Source organism: Clupea harengus, chromosome 19 (assembly GCF_900700415.2).
Source record: "Clupea harengus chromosome 19, Ch_v2.0.2, whole genome shotgun sequence".
In the NCBI taxonomy this organism is placed as follows: domain Eukaryota; kingdom Metazoa; phylum Chordata; class Actinopteri; order Clupeiformes; family Clupeidae; genus Clupea; species Clupea harengus.
In genome coordinates this window covers 10,081,887-10,105,086 of record NC_045170.1, presented here as the reverse complement: position 1 = coordinate 10,105,086, position 23,200 = coordinate 10,081,887, and the positions used below count along the sequence as shown (strand labels likewise).

Genomic DNA, 23,200 nt, shown 5'->3' with positions numbered 1-23,200 from the left:
AAGTTGACTGGGTCTTTTTTGAGTGAAAAGAATCTGTAAATCTTCTTGCATATATACGAGGAGCATTCACCACCTATATTTTTGTGCTATATATATTACCAAGTGGGGGTCGGGCCCTGGGAGAGGAAACAGATTCTATGAAGAGTTTATAGAAAAAGACGAAGGAAAAAAAAAACTGAGAAAAAGAATTCAAAAATTTGCTGTTCAAGTGACTGAACACAACAAGTTATAAATTGTCCATTTCCAGCGGTTGCTTTTTCTTCCTTTTCAACAAAGGTTTTCATTTTCAGCCATTTGCTTCGGTCTTGAATGCTTTGACTTGCTCTCTGTTGTTTCCAAATGGTTGTGCGTAGGTGTGTTTGTGTCGTTGCGGATGAGCAAGTGGGCGGTGTGTTTGTTTGACCCCAAGAATTAGAAAAATGAAGTGATTGAAGTGTGTTCTAAACATATTTCCATATTTATCCATATTAATGCTACTATCTCCATGACAATACACTGGACAACTGTCAGTATTTTTTACCTGAAGTCTGCAGCAAAAAATGTAGCCAGAGTAAGCATTATTTCAATTGGATAATCCTTCACTTCCAGAAATGTCTGTGTGCTCAGCTATACAATGTATAGCTTCAATGTGCCATCAACACCTCAAATAGCTATATTTAAACATTTTGGAAAAATTTGATAAAATAATTTGATAATTTTAATCATTAATCGCTATTATTGTTATTATTATATAGAATTTGTATAAAATGAAATGCACTTGGCATTGAAATCTTAGTCTTTTCTACAAACCTCAGAACACATCGATGATGGATAAAGCATGCATGTGTGTTACGTACTGTGGCAACTATGTGATCATAATTATCTTAATATATAAGGGCCATCAAAACAGTGTCCTGTGTCAGTCTGACTTGGGAATGGCATTAAGCATACACGGACAGGTTTAGAGGTGTGGCTCTGTGCCGCAACAAGGGGTCAACTTTCCAAATACCGCCAACATCCAGTAATAGGGAGACAGATAAGTACCCCTGAATTTGCATGAACAGTCCCCATCTCTGTATATTAGCCATCGCCAAGCGCCGACAGACAGAGCCAGGGTGCGTTCCTTCGACCGTCCAGGCGGACATTTACACGGGGGGGGGGGGGGGGGTAGGGCGTCAGTGATTCAACACAGCTGGCACCATGTGCACTCCCATGGATTCAAATCTCTCTGAACAAGTGGCGGTCACTTTGGGCCGGGTTCTAGTAGGAGCGGGCTGGCATGGCGTTTTCAGGCCCTCGAGCTGTGAGATTCATTACAGTGCCTTTTAATGTTCCACTCATTGCATGTCTGCAGACCACAGGATCCAGAGGCACATCTGTAGGGGGGGAGGAGGGGGAGGAGGGGTGCACATTCCCCTTGCTTTGTGGCGACTGCAGACTTTAGGAGACGATCCTGACTAGTCCTTGTTCAGTGTCCATTGCTCTCTCCCATCCAGTCCACCGAAGAAGAAAAACAGAAATCGATTTTTTCCCCCCCCTAGAACAATCAAACCCCGGCCACCACACACACACACACATACACACGCACGCACTACATTATCACCCACATCTGATTTGCTCTTAGTCGCTGTATATTCACTGACGCCGTACATTTTTGTTTGTTTGTTTGTTTTCTTTCATAGGTGGTTACATTTTGTTCAAAAGAGGCTGTTTTTTTACACAGTGCCTACCAAAAAAAATCACAAGAAAAAAAAAATACCCTATATGTGTGTCCCAGGTCTGCTGCTTTCTCATTTAGGCCTAACTGCTTCATATTGTGAAAATGACGACTCAACTTTCTGGCCCCTTCAGAGACCCAGTGTCTCACATGCTTTGTGTTACATCACAAAGCCCCTCTCAAGAAATGCCCCCCCCCCCCTCCCCCCCTTTTTTGTTTTATTTGTCGTTCCAACATCCGATCTCTTTTTTGCCACTTATTAATGACTGCAATAAAAAGAAAAAAAAACATACAGTTCTAGGAATGGACTCTTTCGATCCAAGCAGATTACTCTTTGCCATACAGCTGGGTACTCCTCCTATGTTCATGCATTCAGAAAAATAAGTATATATAAAAAAACGGGAAAATGGAACAAAAAAAGTTTTTTGTAAAGAAATATATTTTTATGAACAAATTATTTGTAAAATGTATGAATCTATTATGTAAATTTTCAATGCAATGTAAGATTAAAAAAGGCTAATTGCTTTTGTAATGTGTGGTCTCCTTTGTAATTTTTTTTGCGTTTTATATAAATGACAAGAAAATATGAAACTGTTGACATTGGCTGTGACATTGACTATTACCACCATTGTCTCCGGTCTCCATTATGAACATATGAACATATGCAATATACATCTCTCATCCCTATATTTAGTTCACTAATTCAAGCAGGTGCCCTACTTTTTCTCTAATTTTCATTTAAATGCAGTGAGTGCCATGTGGGGACATTCAACATGTCAGGGACATTTGTAACAGTAGCCGAGGACAATTGTTACATGCCAATTTGAAGGGGTAATGTCAAATTTACCGCAACAGCCATGCATTATTCAACCCAAAATAGAGATATTTTTCGGTAGGTTGTAGTCTTCAGAGCGTTTGTTTTCAGAATGCCAGTGAGTGGGTGGCTGAGTGAGCTCTTACCCTGCTGCCAGAGCCTGCACCGCATCTCTGCACCACATCTCCCTCAGTACAACATCCAGTACCAGTATTTCTGTCTTGCCTGTCAGAAATATTTTGTACATGAAACAGGGTTAGCAGTTTATGCAAACAGTGGCTTGCCTGTTTCCATTGTCCCCCGCCGACCTCTCAGATTGTTTTAGATGGTACTTGAAATATAACACATTGTATACAGCTAATAATTATTCTAGCATCTAGATCGGAAATCACTGATCACAACCACCTGTGTTCCGGCAAAACGCATCAATTGTACGGTCAATTTTGCCCCACAAACGACTTCTGTCTGTAACTTTTGACAGAGATTGAGACACAAGCTGAAATCTTGAACGTAGCATGCTGACGCCATCACACAAGTGAGTTTCATCGGATTACGTTGACGGAAACGATCTGAGAAATTTTGTTACAACTGTGCCTGGTCTCCCCTACCATGACTTTTGATTTTACCTCAGCCAGAACTGCAGCTTCAATAAACATGTACATCATTTCAGTTTATTTGCTCCCGGCTCAATTGAAATCCTGAATCCTGACCTTGGTCATTACCATCGCTGCAACTGAGACAGCAGACTGCAGACTTAAGTAGTGGAACAAGAGCCATATAGCATGACATAAGATCCCTGAAGGAGTCGGGCATACAGACATCATCGGGGTGAAAGGACGACAGGATCTGAAAGATACAGAAGACGCTATCGGTTTTCTATCTATTAATCAGCTCATCCTTGAGTAGTTAGACCTGTCACAATACACTTGTCTTGTGCAACCTTCCTGCAGGCCAAGTGCGTTTGGCTTGTTAGAGATCTAATTAACAAAAGGATTTTCAAAGCTATGCTGTCAGGTGAACCAGCCTTTAAACCTCATATCATATATGGTAAATATTATGTTTGTTTGTTTTTTAACCCAAAACATTCTGCAGATGTAGCCTGAGTTGGTTGTTCATAGGATGCTTCACAATGAAAAGAAAAAGAGACGAAATATGACAGGGTCTGTGGTTGGAGTCGGTTTGACGAAATCCACATGCCCTCCTCATGGTACAGTAATGAGAATTCGATGCTGCGTATCACAGGGTGACACTTCTTGGCAGTGCACTCTTGATACCATGACAGTGTGTACTCTTGATACCATGACAGTGTGTACTCTTGATACCATGACAGTGTGTACTCTTGATACCATGACAGTGTGGACTCTTGACACCATGACAGTGTGGACTCTTGATACCATGACAGTGTGTACTCTTGATACCATGACAGTGTTCTGACATTCACCTCCGTTTCTAACAACAGCCAGCGAAAACAGCAGTCCTCATCATAAGGGCAAGACTGTCAAAGACTGGCAGTGTATGCCAAGTCCAAAGAAGCATTGATACAAATGCCCTCAAGCCATGGACAAAAAAAAATCATGTGATACATATCAAGCTGACCCCAGTAGAAATAATTGTGTCTGTCTCTTCGCACTTGTGTTGCAAGTGCTTGAAATTGGATCGATTCCCAAAGCCCTAAGCCATTGAGCAAACGTCAGTATTACTGTCAATCTACTGGTTGGTCACATTGGTAATGTGTGAGGGTGTCTGCTTTTTGTGTGATGCACGTGGGAGCTTGGGGGTGGGAGTGGGGGTAAGCCCCGGCCTCTAAGGATTCCCAGCAGGATGCCTCCCATTCTCTCAGTTTCTGCCATGCTGTTAATTACCGTGCCCAAGGCTTTGAGCGATAATCCCTGCGGCCTCCCCATCCAACCATGACAGCTGCGATTGATCCATCATTCATACGGTGACATTTGAGCTTTTCTTGTTAATGATCATGACGAGAGACTCAAGGCGAACAGAGGCGAGCACTCAGAGAAACAACACCACCAGAGGAGAGAGAAAAAGAAGAAAAGAATCTCACGCATCAGGTGGTGGTTCTCTCCAGGAAGACTTGATTAATGTAACGAGTCCACACAGCTGAGAGGGGCTCGAGGCACTGATTCATTCGGCTACATTCCAGAGCGGAGTTTGTGTTGCAGGCGGCCATTTTGAATCTGACAAATGATACCTCGCACGCATAGCCTACACTGAGTTACACTTACCTTCCCCGTGATATTCATCATTTATCCAACCATGAATTAATGATGAATCAACCTGATTATCAATGACACGCTTCAGCAAATCACACGCTTCTGTCACAGAATTATAAATGAATTTGCCATCGTTACATGAAATAAAATGCACAGCATTTATTATGACAGGCAGGCACATGGAAATGAGCTAGGCCTCTCGTGTTTTGGTAAGTTAGTAGAAAGGTGTAACCAGCATTGTCTAGAGACCAGCAAAGTCCCGCACCAGACTAGAACTTGCGACCTCAGGCATGGACGGTGGGCATGCTAGCATGGAGGCTAAAACCCATGGGTGCTGTGCTGTCTGTCTGTCTGTCTGTCTGTCTGTCTGTCTGTCTGTCTGTCTGTCTGTCTGTCTGTCTGTCTGTCTGTCTGTCTGTCTGTCTGTCTCTTTCTGTCGCTAGCATGTCTCTTAAGGTGTGAGGAATGAGGTTCACTCACCGCACAGAACTATGCCTGCTGGCTACCATTACATATGGTGGAATATCATACGTGTGGAACATCTGAAGCAGGCTGACAGCGGTGGAGCTGTACATATCTCCAGATGCAGACTAACACGTTCAGAGAATAGTCTGTGTCTGTGAAACACCGTCAAAGTGGACACTGCTGATTTTGCTCATGCATATTTCACGCAGGCCTCAGCAGACGTTTGAAGCTTCGCTGCTCGGCATTAAAAATACAAAAGCATAGCGATACACAGGAGGAACAAGCACTTCAGATGTATACACTCAACTTTAAATAGGAGAATGCAGATTCCCTGTTTCTGAGGCATGCCAGGTAAGACGCGGATAGAGAAATGTAACAGGGAAGTGAAGGTTCGCTGCTCTCAAGAGAGGGGAACTATAGAGAGAGGATTGGTTCAGGAAGATCTTATGAAGTGATTCAGGGGAATTGAAAAAGGCATTGGAAAAACATTACTTTTGTTCTTAGTGTCAGCTTGAGATTGTTGTCAAGCACACTGCAACCCTAAAAGGAATCCATAATGTGACTTGTCAATAGCCTGTGGATGTGCGCGTTCTGTGTCACGGCAAGGCCTATATTTCACTCAACAACATCTGTCCCTTTTTTAATAAGTAAAGGTAAATTCAGGAAGGTGTGATGTTAGGCCCTCACTTCAACAAGTGTGTCATTCCACACACAAACGGGAGTGTCACTCTGTAAAGACACCAGAGAGAGGAATAAATAAGGTGCCAAAAAGAGTCATTGTGTGAAGAGTTATTTCCTTGGTGAATTAAGTAGCTCTGCCAAAAAGATATGACAGCATATATATGTTATCCGTGTTGTGGGAATAACTGTTGAAAAATGTGTGAGGGTAATCATGGAGAATACATTTGATATTTTCACTACAATCTCTTACAAAAGCAAGATCTTCTCAAAAGAAAAGTGTTTGGAAAAAGAGTGTTATATTCAAAGTACTTTTTTTCCAACAGCAGTGGGGCTGCAATCATCCTCCGAGATCCGTGTTCAAGCCTTTCAGGGGGCATGAAGCATTTATTGGTTCAAGCGCTGAACAGTTCGTGGACACTTCAAGGTTTTTCCACTTATGCCTTCTCATAGATCTTCCTCCTACAGGGCTCTTATCTATGAATATGAACAAGTGTGTTCAGGGTACATGTGGAGAACCATGAAAAGCCGTGTCTTCTGTGTTGCTCACCTTAAGTGTTTCACATATGGACCACATGAACATCGCAGGGCCCCGTTTGATGGCCAGTATAGCCGGGCTGGGGGGTGGTTGGGGGTGAAAGAATGGAAGAAAGAGATCACAGGCATGTGAAATCAGGTGTCATGGCGTAACCGAACTCCCCGTCTGTCCTTTCATCTCTGAAAATGCACTTCAGCACCGGACAGCTCCGAGGAGAGCGCCGATATGGAGAGATGGAGTCCTTTTTCCTCTCTCTTCTTCACGTCTCCCGATTCAACCCTATTCTACACAGAATTGAAGATCAAGGCTGGCAATAATCGGGCTGTGTGGCCACCGTGAACTTGGAGCGGACGCCGAAGAGTCTTGCAGAGTCTAGCAGATGCGTTTCAGGAAATTAAACGCCAGGGGAACTAGATGGAGACGTGGAGCTGTTTGTAGAGTTATCCTTAGGGGGGAAAGCCACAGTGAATGAATTAGATATGGGTGTAGCAACAGGTTGTCACAGCAAGTCATGGCATTGTCAAAGAGGCACAAAACCCACGTGCTCTGTGCTTTGCCCATGTCCCATGTTGTTTTCTCCCATGTCTTCTTTTACCCATCAGCATGTTTCAGGTGACGCGAGCTAACAATAGGCCATGATTGCACCGTGCTGCGGCGTAACGGTGGCATCTGCGAGTGACGCCGTGCCGGTTGTCCTCTTTTGTCTCTTTGCCAAGTTTCAAACGCCTTTTCCCTGCACAGTCTGCTTCCACATTGGCGTGCGTTTGAGCTTGACCATACGTGGGCCATCCGATGCGATATCCATGCTCGTCCCACACACAAACACACACACACACACACACACACGGGCGGCCAACCCCACGCTGTCTGCGTTAATTCGCTCCCTCGCCGGAGGTACAGATTGAGATTGCACTCATGGCTACGCAGGAGCGCCGCTGCAGATGTCTCCGCTGTCTTGCGCCCGCTCTGCGGCATCTGCCGGCACCCGCACCGCGATGATGAGATACCCAGAAGCCGCGTCCAGCAGCGTGTTCGCACTGCAGAGGAGACATATAGAAAGAAGGCAGGATAGGGGAGATATTAAAAGCGGACAGGGATAAAGAGAAATAGACAATGAAATAGACAGAGAGAGACCAAACCCAAAAACTGGACAGGAAGTGGAAGGAACCTTTCACGCGAGAGAGCAAGCCTTTATTGATTACGGTCCACAAGAGCCACAAAAAAGTTTCACAACAAAAGGAAAACCAGAGAAAGAAAGTTTGACATGAAAGGGAAGACTTGAAAAGGTAAGGAAAGGCTAGATAGGGAAGGAGTGTGAAAAAAAGGAGTGTGCTTTGAAGTTTCCCCCATTGTTGCTCAAGGTCACTTTACTTTCCGCATTGTGGAGAGCAAGTGTCTACTGCCTTGAGATTTGATGGATGTCTCTCTCCGAGCCGACGTTGTGGGCGCCATATGAGAATGAATGCTCGCCAAACCCGCAGCACAGCACGCCATGCGAGAGTTATGATCATTTCCAATTAAAAGTAAGCAATTTACTTGTCACTGAGGGGTAATAGAAATTCATATGCTCCAACTCCAAATCCCCCTCTCCCTAAAGGTAATGCGAGGAGGGGTGGCAGAGGAGGGGGAATGAATGTGCCCATTCGTTAAAACGAAGCGCTCATGATTTATGCTAAATACTTTAAAAGGAGCTGCCGGTGTCATTAAGAGCAAAGGACAGCGTAAGGGCAGCACGTGTGCTCTTCGTGCGTCAGGGAGCACAGCAGGGAAAAAAACATGGATGGATATTGAACTTGCATGAGTCAGGGATTCCTCCTTTAGTGCACTGGTGTCATTGTCATCCATGACACTCTACCCTGTATTCTTTATTTCCTTGGACGATATGCACCAACACACTGTCATAAATATCTGGGCCTAACTAATGGCCACTGCCCGAATGCCCATCTCACGTTCACCAGTGCATTTCTTTATGCTGAAACAGTTTGACTGCTGACTACACACTTTGCTGATGTGGGCCTTAGTGATTTAACGGGTTTGTCGTTATAGTCTCACGTGTGTTGTCTGCACTGGCGCGATACACTTCATATGTAGCCTATAGTCCGACACTTTTAGAGTAATTCCTCGTGGTGTCAGACCAGTATAAGACACCTGCCCTACAATATTTCAATTGTATTTAAGAGGTGATGTGATATTTGTATTATTATGCGCTCACACACGCTACAGCTGATAAGCATATCCGAGCTGCAGTGTGTGGGTAGTCTCCTTGAGGACTCCATGGCAAAAACATTTCCTCTCCTCACGTCCTGCACTTATTATGCGTGTACCTGCAGCTCGATAACAGCCCGTCTCTGATTTGTAACTACTTGCAAGAAGAGATTTCTCAGAAGGGGAGGAGGTTTTGGCAAACAGAGACGGCGCGTAAATCAAATCAGCCGTTCGCTCTGCTCTCCATGCTCGCCGCAGCCCCGGATTTCTTTCAGGTGAAGGAACTCGAGGAGCAACGAATTCCCCGCTGAGCCTAACTTACTTGCTCATTCCGGAGGAATACACTCCGGAAAGAAATCAATGATGGCTCACGCTGTGCTCTTCATTTCTGTCATCCTGTTTCCCTATCTATCTATCTATCTATCTATCTATCTATCTATCTATCTATCTATCTATCTATCTATCTATCTATCTATCTATCTACCTAAGTGTCAGTCTGTCAGCCTATCAATCAGTCAGTTTGTCTGTCTGTCAGTCATCTGCATGATTTCTCGTCTGTATGTATATGTAAGCCTGTCATAGTTGCCATACATGGACGCACTCTCTCTCTTCCTCTCTCTCTCTCTCTCTCTCTCTCTCTCTCACACTCACACACACACACACACACACACACATAAAACACACACACACCACAATGACTGTTCTTTTAGCACAGCTTCCCCCCTGTGCTAGTAGACTCCTGACACCGCACCCAGACAGTGTGTGCACTGTAATTCCAGTCAAATGTTAGTGTCACAATCACCATCTTTTTTTCTGACTCGCAGCTGAGCAGACGGAGAAATTGATTCGGTGGCAAAGGGGCTGCTCTAAAACTGGAGAGACTGCGCCCGGCCCTCCCCCTTCACTGAGTGGAGCGTTGGTGACATCTGCAGGCCAGTAGCGGCTTTGCGTTTTTCTAGCAGGTTACGTGTACCATCATCTGAACCCTTCTTGGAACACATAACTTTTGCTACATTGCAGTATGCTGCTTGGCGTCTTCTTTAATTCATAAAAGCTGTTGTATAATGTTTATAAAATACACAAACCCAACTTTAGCTGTTCCAGCTGTTATGATATCATGCATATCTTTTGTATTACAGTTTTTCTCAGTCTCTTTGGTACATTTCTCAGATCAGAATTGAAATTCTCAAAACTACTTGTTGAACCTCCACATCATGTAGTCACTTGTGCACATGATTACAGCACTTTCTCATTCTTTTGAACTAATTGTAAATGCTTTGGTACATTCATGCAAATGAGGTTTGTCTTATTGTCTGCATGTTAGTATCCCCTCTGCTAGCCAAGAGACTCTGGCCGCCATGTGCTTCATGTGTTTGTTTGTTAATGCCACGTGCTTCATGTGTTTGTTTGTTAATGCCACGTGCTTCATGTGTTTGTTTGTTAATGCCACGTGCTTCCTTGATTATCCTGCACTCTGCCCCCACCTGCCGTCTCCCTCACCTGCTCTGTTAATTACCCTGTTGGTTAGCCTGATTAGTTTCTCCTGCCTCTTGTTTGTTCCCCTCCAATTATCTGTTTCCCTTCTACTATTTAAGTTCAGTCTGTCTGTTGTTCTCTGTTGCATTGTAACAAGTCTGGTTAGTAACTCTGAGTCCTGTCCAAGCCTGTGGATTTCTGTATCGTTTCTCTGGTTCACTTCCGTGGATACTCTGCCCGTGTGCGAAAAGTTTTGGATTTTTGTGCTTTATCTTTTACTCTGCCTCTGTTGGATTTTTGGAGCCTTTAGTTACCTGGATCTATTGTGTGTGGAATTTTGGACTTAGGTGCTTATATGATCAACTGCACATGCCACATTGATCAAAATGTAATATGAAGCCCCTCTGCTGAATGTGGTCATGTCCCTCAAAACATCTAGGCATCTGTTCGTCAATCATGATGAACAAGAAGTCATCTCTATAATAGAATAACAATATGCAGAACTATATACATACAAACCTTGAGGCACACTCCACATTTGTACATATTTCAACATTTCTGCTCACTTGAAATTAGTATGTACATATGATGTCACAGAATGTACTGTTCATCTTCAGTGTGAAGTCAGTTGGCAGAGGCAGTGTTGGGAAAAATGAGGCTGCTGCTTTTAACATATTTCATTTGTACATATTTCAACATTTCTGCTCACTTGAAATTAGTATGTACATATGATGTCACAGAATGTACTGTTCATCTTCAGTGTGAAGTCAGTTGGCAGAGGCAGTGTTGGGAAAAATGAGGCTGCTGCTTTTAAAAAAACAAATCTAAAATAGTCTGTTGAGCTGAATGGGGACACATTGCTTGAAAGACCACCTCAAGGCCACTTTGGCCTTATTCACAGCTTACAGGAACAGCATAATCATTATCGCTTCATTTGCCAAACACTAGTCTGATCACTTGTCTCCTACTTATTTTAACAGTACCCATGCATGAGAGCATTAGTAGGACCTGGAAAATGATGGTGGAAATAATATCTGCAATCAGACTCAAATAAACCTGCCGTCATTATGGAGCAACACCATCATTGACCTCAGCCTCAGCCTACTCAACTGGAGTCTTGGCCAGGTACAAGTACAAGTACTGAGACAACAACATTAAAACCTCTCCATGTTATTTAGGGGATGGCAATGGTCCCCTAATTCCTCATTCATCCATCATCAATCAAATTTAAGTACATGGAATGATTGATTGACATATTAGGCTTCGGTGCCCCACTATGTTATCATCAAATATACGGGAGATGCATGGAAGGACAGGATCCTGGTGGTGCAGTGATAAGTATGTAGTTTGCTGTGTTGATGGTAAGAGGTTCAAAACTCAATGTGGTGAAGTGAGTGAGACATGAATCTGACCTGTCCAAACAGAGCCCTTGGGCAAGCGGTCCAGTGCATATACACACTTTTGGATCGATGTAGAAATTTGGCTGCGTTTGGGTCTGCCTTGCAGTTAAGTTGGACTACTGAAAAAAGTCTATAACCCCGTTTTTTCCACTGGATTGTTTCGGGGGGCAAGTAAGCCCCCCTGTGTCTTTCTCCTTGCGACCCATCCTCACCGTCCCACCTGTTTCAGGGCCTCTGAGTCCTCCAGGTCCTCTCCACCTTCTCCCTGCGTTGACCTTTGAACTGGTGACCTTGGTGGTGTGGAGTGTGGACGCTACCACTGCGCCAGCAGCACTCCACTCCAAAGCTGCTCTCTGGACACATAAGTACCTCCTGTCTGCGTCTATCTCCTGCCTGTGTCTATCTCCTGTCCGCCCCAAACAAACACTTTTTCATGTCATGACTTCAGCTTCATAATCAAACTTCAGTGAAAGCCCTCAGGCTTGCTGAAGAGCACTGAGGAGTGTGTGTGTGTGTGTGTGTGTTCAAACTTTTTAACATTCATTATTCTTTAACAAAGAAAGATGAGAATAAATACATGTGTAACTACTTCACTGATGCCTTGTCTATGTTGTGCAAAGCCTGATTTAATTATGAACAAACTATCCAAAGCCGAGTAGAAAACTGCAATATATGTAAATGTTTAATACCCAGTCCTTCATGTCAAATGGATCAGACTGAGCCTCTTATTTACCCATATGTAAACACTTCTGTCTGTCATACGTGTGTGGAATAAGACTCTGAATTACCACTAAATGCATCCTTTATTATGTAAGTATGTGCAGATGTCTGTGTGCCAGAGACATTCAGCAATGAACCAGAGTCACACAGGGTCTCACGATACAGCCAACATGTGTGGAAGTCAAAACAATATTTTATTGAACCAAAACACCCTTGAATATCACAAGTCCACACATGTAGACACCATGCATGGCAAGGTTCATCATTTTCCTTGAGTGCAGTTTAAATGATCAGCAATCAACAGTAGGTCAGTGTCGTCAGAGAGCACATTTTGTTCGCCGGCTTGAAGATGCTTTTGACTAACAGTCATCATTAGCCGTCTCTCAATCGATTTGGCACCAGAATGGCATGGCCTGAATTTACAAATACTATTGAGATTTCTTCTTCTTTTTTTTTTTTTTAATCCAGTAAGAGATTTAAGAACAACAAAAATGAACACTCATACAAATCACATACGCATACGCACACACATACTTACATTCATATGTAATTTCTTTCTATGCTTTTCACCATTTTGGGCAGCCAGACACATGTTCCAGTTAGTTTGTATACATCAAGTTGTCAAGGTTATTCCGTGGCCCCCTGCTGGTTGTGATATGGAAGTGCAGGCAGGTTGCAGCTATGGCCTGGCTCAATCAGCAACATCTCTGATAGAATCTGGAAGGTGCATCTGAGCGATGCAGTTCTGAAATGCCTGTAGAAGGCTGAGTCCGTTCAATTAACCCTTCGCAGACACTATGAGGTGATCGCACGCCAGAGAGAGGGGAAGTGGGCTCAAACATCAGCCCTGGATGAGGTGTGCTGCAGCCGACGACGCATCCTGAGGTTCTGGAACTTTCCTTTTCAATCCTTATGGCTCTTGCCCTTTGGCTTCTCGGTCTTCTCGGTCTTCTCGTCGTAAGACACCCCATACTCGTTGACGCGGCTTTTGTCCACGGGATAAAGCCTGAAAGACAATAGCCGTGTCAAACATCCCTCTGAAGGTATTATATACACATCATGCAGTTCATTTAGCACAGACGCTCAGATGGTACAATTGATCCTGATGTGTCGTGTCTAGGGGGGTAACCGAGAGCTCACCATCTTTGATACAGGTATATAAGGAACACCACGTCATCTCTGAAGCAGGCGAGGCGATGAGACGTCGGCATGGTGATGATGAAGGCAAAGACATCATCAATGAAGGTATTGAAAGCCTGACAGGAAGGGGTTGAAAGAAGCCTCAGAATTGCTTTGAAAACCAAGAAGTCTCATTGGATGAGACCTTGACAATGAATATAGCCTTCACGGGTATAGAATTAGAGTGTTCCGTTTTGCGCTATGCTTTTGTTTGATCTCACCTTGTACATGAATGCCTTCCATGGAAGATGAGCTACTGATTTCATCTAAGGAAAATATAAAAAACACAAAACCAAATCAGCAATGGCCACACTCAACCACTACTCACAAAGAGGTGAATAACTTCTGCCACAATCAACTGACCTTGTAGTTCACAAAGAGTTGAGGTAGCATGAAAAGGAATCCGAAGGCGTAGACACCTGTTCAAAAACAACAGCCATGGTGAGCGTCTCACAAAACACAGGTGACGCATTCAAACATATTGATACGTTTCAAACAGTTTAATAAAGGCAGGCCACGTCATTTACTTACCATTCACCAAGCTGTTGATGAGCCAAGAGTACCAGCTGTAGGATTAAGCGAAACATAGCATGTTAAGACTGTGAAATGAAAAGACAAGTGAATTAACTACTCTGTCAAAACTCAGTCTTACCTTTTGTACTTCGTATAAACAAGTGCGTATACGGCTCCACCGATGCAGAGAGGATACAGCAAGTAAGACAAGTACTTCATTGCCTGTCGAGACAGATAATGCAAAAATACATCGGAAAGGCCCATTGCAATTTTAAGCCTAGCAACATAGTAGACACCTGTTCATATTCAAACAGGAGGTCAAATAGGGGTACTTGGGTGCTTAGCAACATTAAGGTCATAGGTTAGATGACATAAGAGCAGCTGCAATACTGAAAGCCTAAAGACTAAAAGCATCTACTAATGAAATGGCTGCAAATATTCAAATCTGTCTGGGAACTAACAGAGGCTGACATTAGTAAAAAAAAGCATGGCATTAGTGGTAATGCAGCAACTCACCAGAGTATCGTACTCTTCAGTCCTCCTCTCCGACTCGTCTGATTTCCCAAACTGCGAATGAAATTGCAGTTTACACAGCAGGCCCTCAGAGATCTCACTGGACTACTAAATCACATCCCCAAATGGAGCATACGAGTTTAATCACCACAGAGATCCATTGAAAAGGTCAGATCAATGTATCCCACAGTGGCACCGACAGAATGTAACCTATGTTCTGTACTGTAGGGCTGTGTGCAGTAGAAGGTAGTTTTGTTCTTGGGTGAACAGAGATCACCGTGTGATGTGGTGAAGGATGAAAAGTCATAAATGACGTGACTCACCAGGAATGACGGCCTCACACCTTTCCAAACGATCTGGATCTTAAAGGCCTTCTTCACCTTCCACACCTGTGGACAATTTCAGAATGAGAATTAGTACAGAACGGAAAAGTCTCCCATTTTTCCAACGCTACTGCAAATGCACAAACTTGCGATGCTACCGGTGCTGAATATTAAAGTTAAAAGCACACACAGCATAACAATCCATCACAACAACCTCTAGAGCAAGCACTTTTACTTTTGAGAACATTAAATGCAAAAAAATACAATGCTACACTTGAGTGACTACATCATCTTGTACAACACTTAAAGTACTACATTTACCAAAAAGATGGGGAATAATTGCATAGATGGGGCACTATTAGCATAATACATCTAAGGAGCTTTGGTGGCTCAGCAGCTATGAAGAGAGAACAAGGTTTTAAGTGGAAAGCGGAGGTGGTTCAGGGGAAGGGAGGGAGTGTACCTCGATTAGGGAGCCTACGCCAGCGGGGAGGAGAACAAGGAGACTGGTCTGCTCATCCCACAGGTAAAGGAAGATCACTATGGTGCTAAAGCATCTCCACAGCACTAAAACAGAACAGGACAGTTATTTTCTGCAGGGCGGCACTCACTTCTTACGGCTTTCGGGATGAGATGTTCCTGTTCATTACCAAATGACATTTCCATTCATTATTATCTTACATGTAAAACACTGTTTTTTTTAACTTAGACTCATTTTCGATAAAAAAGAAACAAGAAAATAAATATCTACAGATGCTACATATTGCAAGCAGACAATTACAAAAGAGGTAGGCAAAAGTCTGCAGCAAACTAATCACAACTAATATCCTCAAGCATCATCCAACATGAGTGAGTTCTGGACAGCATCTGTTTTCAACCCCCTATAAACCCGGACAGGATCAAAAGTTCCTACTTCCAAATCTCTCTGATCACATGGGGCTCCAGCTGTCAGCTAAATTACTTCACCTTGTCCTGTGTCTTTTTGGAACACAACCACATATTTCCCAAGGCCCATCAAATCCAGTCTAAAGACACTAAGCGTAACTCGCGGGACTCTTCACCTGCCCATCACATCCAGACACTAAGGCCCATCACATGCAGTCTAAAGACAGTGAGCGTAACCCGTGAGACTCTTCACCTGCTTTGCTGGACATCCCCACCATGCTTTTCTTGTGTTTCCAGAAGCTGATGTCATTTTTGAAGGCGAGAAAATCAAACAGGAGCTGGGGAAGAAAAGAAAAAAAAACATCTGAGCACTTCATTCACTTTAAAAGCCATAGGAAACACATCACTGATGCACTGATGTTGTCACGGAAACACATGTGCTCTGTCTAGTGGGTTCCAGCAGGTTCAGAACGTCCACACACCCTCTCCAAACATTTGCACCAACCATCTGGAATTTTTCTTAATTAGCACAATTCCTAAACCAGTACTACTGACGGGTGACATGGCTCAGGGCATAAGTAGAGCAAAATAACATCAGCACTTTTCTTCCTCTCACCCTGGAGTTGCCACATGCTGTGATGAGATTGTGTGGAAGGGACTGACACACTTACGTGGAAAGTGGCCACAAAGAAGGTCAAGCCAAGGAAGTACAGATTGGTGTCCACAAAGATGGCCTTGATTTCATCCGTATCCTTTTCTGTGAACCCTACAAAAGTAATGCCACAAAAAAAAACTTCAAAACGAGGCTTTGGAATCAGCTTATTGCACAAAATTTTTATCCGTCTTGTGTTTTAAACCCAATTCATCCTTGAAATATGATTTCCATGCGCAGTAATATAATTACAATGGAGTTAATTAACAATCATGATTACTTTAACACACAAAAAACAACAACAATGAGCTTGTGCTTCCTGTTCCATATTCATTCTCAGCAGGGTCCCAAAAACAAAAACACCCACAACCCAAAAAACAACAAAGCAAAGTGTCAGACAGACGTGAACTTCATGACCTCATCCTTACCAAAATGTTGCAGAGAAAAGATTGCATCCTGCATGTGAATCCAGAAGCGAAGCCGGCCAAGGGAGATGGTGTCATAGGTGATTGTGAGGGGAACCTCTATCGTGCTGCTGTTGATCTCCTGGGGAATGCATTATGTGTTACACATACAACAGACGCCAATCCCTCCCTATTGGTTAGGCCCTGGCCTACACTATAGTACTCCACTGTGATGAGCTAGGCAGAGCAAGAGGAACAATCAGTGGAAACGCCTTCAGATGCAACAGAACATCGTCTTCACCATATTCTCAAAAAAAGAAGTCACTTTACAAATCTTTTTAAGAAGTGCCTTGTCTTGTCTTGTCTTGCAATTGGAATACTGTACATGTGTAAAGGTAGCCTGGATAGCAGACCGAAATTAGCCCCGTCCACAACATTTGAAGTCGGGAAGTTCGGTCTGGCATTGCTCCATTGGGGAGAAAACTATCTCCGAACAGAAATGGTCGGACCAATCAAATTGTCAACGTGGGCTTTATACGATGATGGACAGATGATCAACCGTAACGTAATCAACCACGTCACCAACACACGGGTTGAATTTGTTTTTAACAAACATGGCTGCCGCTGGAGAGCTGAAATGTATAGATTCGAGTCCATTTAGACATTGACAGTGCATTCATTTTGAAAGAGGAACAGAGAAACGCGATCAAGGCATTTGTCAATCGAAAAGATGTTTTTGCCTTCCTTCCTACGGGATCCGGTAAAAGTTTAATATATCAGCTGGCCCTGGTCACATACTACGTTGCGCTGATTGGTTATAGGTAACCAATTGAGGGAAGATGCATTTTTTTCTCCTGGTTCGGTTGAAACATGCCCCATAATCACAGCCCAATGTATCAGCCCAAGGTATCAGACTCATATTCTGACTAGAATTATGAGAATGACATCGTCAGGCTAGTGTAAAGGCCCATCCACACTGTCAATGATAACTATAACAATAACAATATGAGTGTCTGACCACACTGACCAAAGACAAGGACTGCATCTCAAGAATATCCTTCATGTGTTAGTGTGACATATGACATATTTAAAATTGGACTGATTCTAATTGGCTGTCAGTGTTTCTATCAATTACACAATCTGGAAATGATGCCCAACAATATCATTCTTCATGTTGTCATTGTTATAGTGTGCGCTGTGGACGTTGCCATTCTCATGAGCGACATTTAAAACTGTAGTTTTTACAGATACTATTATAGTTATCACTGGCAGTGTGGACGGGCCTTGACACAAAAAGGATGAGGAAATGACACATGCCATTATGCTTCAGCATAAGATCCTCCAGCACTTAAAAAGCACAAAAATGTCGAATCTTCAAAGGTTAACAAAAACCTACCATCAAGTCTTTCACTCTGTTACTCAGCTCATCCACAAACAGCAATGGCAAATACACCATCTTCTTTCCATTCTGAAATCTAGTAGAGAAGAAGAAACATGGAAACAGGGTATTAGAGCTTTGCTAAGATAAGAGTTGACTGGTCTTCTCCTCTCCCAGCTGCTTACAGTGGTCTTTTAATGGTCCCCTGACGCACAAGTGTTACTCACACTCTCAGGTAACGGCGCACGTCGGCCGGCAACGCATCGCGGTCAAAAACAAAATCTTCCGACACCACGTTGAGCGTGAGCTTCGTGCGCCAGTGTGCCATGGGCCGGTCCGGCCCCGTCTCACGCTTCTTCTGGTCCTTCGACTGCGGAGGAACACGTTTACGTTTACATTTCAGATGACAAACCTCTTACACTAGAACTTCAATGTGTGTGGTCTTGCATGGCCAGGCATGACTTTGACCCTTTGTGATGAGAGTACAATATGGGACAATAAAGTATAACATTTTGGAATTGGACTGTGCCAAAAATCAAGTTTGTGAAAACAAGACCTTTGACCCACATGTAGGTCAGAAAGGTTTAGGCCAGACTGTCCTTGTCCATTGACATATCTAGTAATATAGGCAGATGTTTGGGTTTGAAAGAATAATGTGTGTGAAACAAAAGAAAAAAATCCAAACAATATACAAATACATGAGACAAAAAACAGCAAAATATAGTACAACCTCATACAACATCTTAAGGATTAATGCATAACAACAGCCATTTACTTTACATATACATCTGCTACACTGACCTATGTCTTAGACCTACACTGAACAAACATACTAAGAAATCAAATGGAATGTCATCAATACACACTCGCATCTTGTCTTCAGTTAAAAAGTCAGGATTCACATGTCTTTCCTAGAAAGGGTTAAATGTAACTATTACTATTGGAGGAAGGATAATATATTTTGCATTATTTTTGCATATTAGTTTGCATAAGACAATGGCGCATAGGCCTACTTGCTACGTGCTGTATGTTCCTGCTGGTGAATACTCACTTTTTGTTCATCTTCACCTGTAATCAGGCTGACCTCTTGGGGTTTAGGCAGCATGTACGTGGTCAGCTGGGTCACCTGGTGCACTTGTCGTTGGTCCTGCCAAGGAGACACCCCTGCTTGGTGTATAAACACCATGGCATAAAGGGTTCCATTTTTCCGAGTCTTCTTGGGTAGGGTAATGTTTACCAGCCTTCAGCAAAAAAAATATATCAAGTGAGTTTGCCGTGAGAATTCACACACTATTTCTAAGAAATTATTAACTACAATTACATTTAGTGATTTAGCAGTCGCTTTTATCCAAAGCGACTTACAAGGAATTTTGCATTTATACATCAGGAGCAGTTAGGGATTCAGTGTGTTGCTCAAGGACACTTACACACTTGGTAAGGAGGAGTGGGGAATCGAAATAGCAACCTTCCAACCTTGCGATTACTAAACAACTCCTCTACCTCCTGTACCACTGTCGCCCCACTATTAACTAGACCTAATCTATTGATTTAACAGATTGATAGAGTGACTGATGAATCAGTTGGACAATCAGTGAATTTATTAGGATGATTAATCATGTTTACTCAATCTACATAATTCTGATAACAGCCTTCTTTTAGTATTACTACGGTTAGCCTACTTGCGCTTATATTTTTTTTTTAATAATCCATACCTCTCAAATTTGGAATGCACGTCGAAGTCTTCCTCTCTCAAAATGAGAGTGTGTCCACCTTCCGCGTTGTGCCGCACGGCTGTGTAGATGCTCAGCTGCAAGTATGGGGAGTAAAGTGTCAAAAATGGTTTCCAGTAGCGCTTCACTAACATGACGTGTCAATCATTTCCTGTAGATTAGCATGACTAGCTAACAAATAGACTACATTTTTTCTTGTGTTCAAATAAACGTTATATTACATACGGGTGTGATTATGATGGCTAAGTGTATTCATAACGAAAAACGTTATCTCAGTCTATCCTGAAATGCTGAACAATGTCACAGATGATAGAGTACACGAAAAGATGCGTGCTTACCTGCAGATGGGGTTTTCCAGTTAGATAAGGACTGATGCAGATGTCACTTTTAGGATCCTCACATGGCTTAGTGTACACAATGCCAAACATCACCCAGCAAGTATGCAAGACGTACACAACGAATACACCTATAACTAGGGTTGTAAAGGAGGTTTTGTGAAACATCTTCCTATCTCTCTTCCGTGCTCTCAGGCTGTGCTCGAACGAATAGATAAATTGAAACCGCAAGCGCCTGACTGCGAACTATGTAGTAAAAAATACAATGTGTGTATAACTAGGACAAATAATGATATAAGGGTCAACAATCTGAGATGCCGGCTGGTACATTTCTCCAGTATCTAGCTGGCGTTATTGCATGGTCCCAACGAATGCTTGTTCGCGCTGACTTGCTAGGTATCCAGCTAACTTGTCTAGTATTGATCTACGCCATTATAAACGAACAAGAACGCCAAATTAACTTGCAGTGAAAAGGAGCTGCAGATTTATATAAACGACGACCCTATCGTATGACATGCACGGGCAGATTGAAATCAGTTTGGATTAAAACAGTATTATCAGCGTGAAAAATATCACTTCCTCCGTTCGTTTCCTGGTGTAGGCGTGTACGTATAAGGAGCATGCGTACAATTCATCTGCGCCTTCTCAAAGGAGGCGTTTAATATGCGCGGGCAGAGCGTTAAATCAGATATGTTTTGGTCAACCTAGTGTGCACCACGGGTGTGTTCTTAATCAGTGGTACATTTTATATTGTGGTATGGAAATCAATTGATTGTTTGGTTTCCTAATACCATGTCTGAGATGTTAGGTCATGTATTTGCTAATCTTTACTTTGTTTTGATTGAATCAAATATTTGTCAGGCGTGCCTAAAGTAGGTTATGATAAGTGCGGTCGATAAAAACAAATCCTGTTTGCGTTCTCAGTCTTTACTCACAGCCCTGAATGAAGGTTTTTCAAGGTTTAAAATCAGATTCTGGCATTCAGAATCATTATTCTGGCATAATATTACTTTCTTTAGAAGTTCAGACCCGAGCCAGGTTTCCCAGAAGTATCGTGAGCGTAAGTAGTTCATAGAACCCCCCTTAACGAATAATCTTGTGCTTCGGAGTAGTCATAGTCGTAATTAAAGTATGGACACATAATTGGCAAAGTTATGAGACGTTGGCAGAGTCGTTACTTTTTCCATTTGTCTTTTTTGAAGGCGATGAGGGGCGTATTGTTGCCTACATTCAGAAGGGCCTATAGGTCTAGCTCACAAGTGGGTGCACAAAGTGGAAGGGACTGGAGAACGAAGTTCCATCAGAGAGAAAAAACAGAATAATGACGAATAAGATTTCGAAAACATGAAAGGCGAGCGCGAACATGTAGCCTACAAAACGTGTGTTACGTCAACATCAGCCATAGGCTTTATTTATGCCTTCCTAAAAAGCATACCCAAAAGCGTTCTTGCTGCGTTCCACTCAGCAGTAGGCAGTCTTATGTTGGACGTCGTGTGTAGGCCTAATATGTTGACACATCATGCAGCAAACAAATTCGAATACGGTGTAAAATTCAAACAAGATAATCAATGTATGAAGTTAGAATAGTTTCAAAGTTCACAAATAAATGTCACGTGATTCACAAATGGATTTTGTGATTCACAAATAGATTTTTCACGATTCACGCTGTCATGCGCATCACAAATGTATTTCCTGATTCACAAACGATATCAGACGATTCAAAAATGTAAACACACTAACAAACGTGTATTTAAAAACCGCTTGCCATTTGTGAACATCCCTGCGTTTGTTCGTGGATTTTTTACACTTTCCTGATGCAGCTTGATTAACAAATGCATTTTTTTCAAAAGGACATTCTATGCAGCCTATCAGATGTGTTTTACAATTTCCAATCACATGGACGATATTCAAGGTTATGATTGAATGTGACCACACCGCATTACATCTGCGCCATCTACATCTGTCCTGTTAGGAGGACTACTACACCATAACAGACATCTGCATTCAGCTGATCAAGTCAGAGAAGAGAGCTGAGCCATCCAGCACCTCCTACTGAGTGACAAGCCGACAGAGATAAGGGTGGATTTACACCTGGATCACAGACCGCCCCACGGGGGAGACCTCATCATAGACATATATACATGTATATGTCTATGGACCCCATTATGTCAGTCTGAGGGACTGCTCCTCTGAGACTGAGGTCAGTAGCACTGGCGCACCACAGGGGACGAGTTTCCCCTGTCTTGTTCACCCTTTACACTTCTGACTTCAAGTACGACTGTGAGTCATGCCACGTGCAGAAGTTCACAGCTGACACTGCGATTGTGGGGTGTATTAGGAGTGGACAGGAGGGGGGAGTACCGGAGCCAGGTGGAGGACTTTGTGACATGGGGCAGGTCGTCAAACCATCTGCTGCTGAACACCTCCAAACCCAAACAGATGGTAATGGCCTTCTGGAGGCCCAGGTCACATTTGCAACTGGTGGACTGCTCAGGAAACTGGACTGGACAACAAACACTGACACTCTTTGCAGGAAGAGGCAGGGCCAGCTCTGTTTCCTGAGGAGACTGGGGTCCTTCAACATCTGTAGGAAAAAAGCTGTATCCTGTATCTTTTATGACCTAACTGGTGTGCTGTGGAATCGACTACAGGACAAAGTATAGGTGATAGACATTACATCAAAGCTTTGGGTTACCTCTTAGCGTTGGGAACCCATATTGTCCCACACACAAATAACATACTCAACCCACATTTGGTCTGTTTGCATCTGGTCAATAAATAAATCCCGACCCCCTCTGCACAGCACAATCACCAGGCAGAGAAGTATGTTCAGTGGCAGACTGCTGTCTCAACAGCCCTGCTCTACAGACAGACTGAGTAAGTCTTTTGTTCCCCAGGCCATACGGCTATTCAGCTCCTCCCAGGATTGGCAGGATGAACTTGACTATTGGGCGTGTTGCTGCCTCTCCATTGCTACCTATGCTCACCTGTATTTTGTCATTAGGTTCCTGGACAGTCGGTTACTGGCTGTTAGCCCTTAGGCACAGTGTTGGAGTTTCTATCTGTTT

General features: G+C 43.1%; 1 protein-coding gene across 1 annotated transcript; it reads right to left on the bottom strand.

The window, feature by feature from the left end:
* Positions 1 to 12,393: 12,393 nt before the first annotated feature.
* On the bottom strand, positions 12,394 to 20,755 carry clptm1l (CLPTM1 like). Its single transcript, XM_012832870.3, has 17 exons — positions 20,136 to 20,755; positions 19,780 to 19,874; positions 19,119 to 19,308; positions 18,295 to 18,437; positions 18,086 to 18,164; positions 16,714 to 16,831; positions 16,305 to 16,399; positions 15,887 to 15,971; positions 15,212 to 15,315; positions 14,749 to 14,814; positions 14,429 to 14,479; positions 14,052 to 14,134; positions 13,931 to 13,965; positions 13,763 to 13,818; positions 13,621 to 13,665; positions 13,361 to 13,476; positions 12,394 to 13,226 (listed from the first exon to the last, which is right to left on the bottom strand). The coding sequence occupies exons 1-17, from the start codon at positions 20,298 to 20,300 to the stop codon at positions 13,124 to 13,126; spliced, it is 1,629 nt and encodes a 542-aa protein (XP_012688324.2). The 5' UTR covers positions 20,301 to 20,755; the 3' UTR covers positions 12,394 to 13,123.
* Positions 20,756 to 23,200: the final 2,445 nt, after the last annotated feature.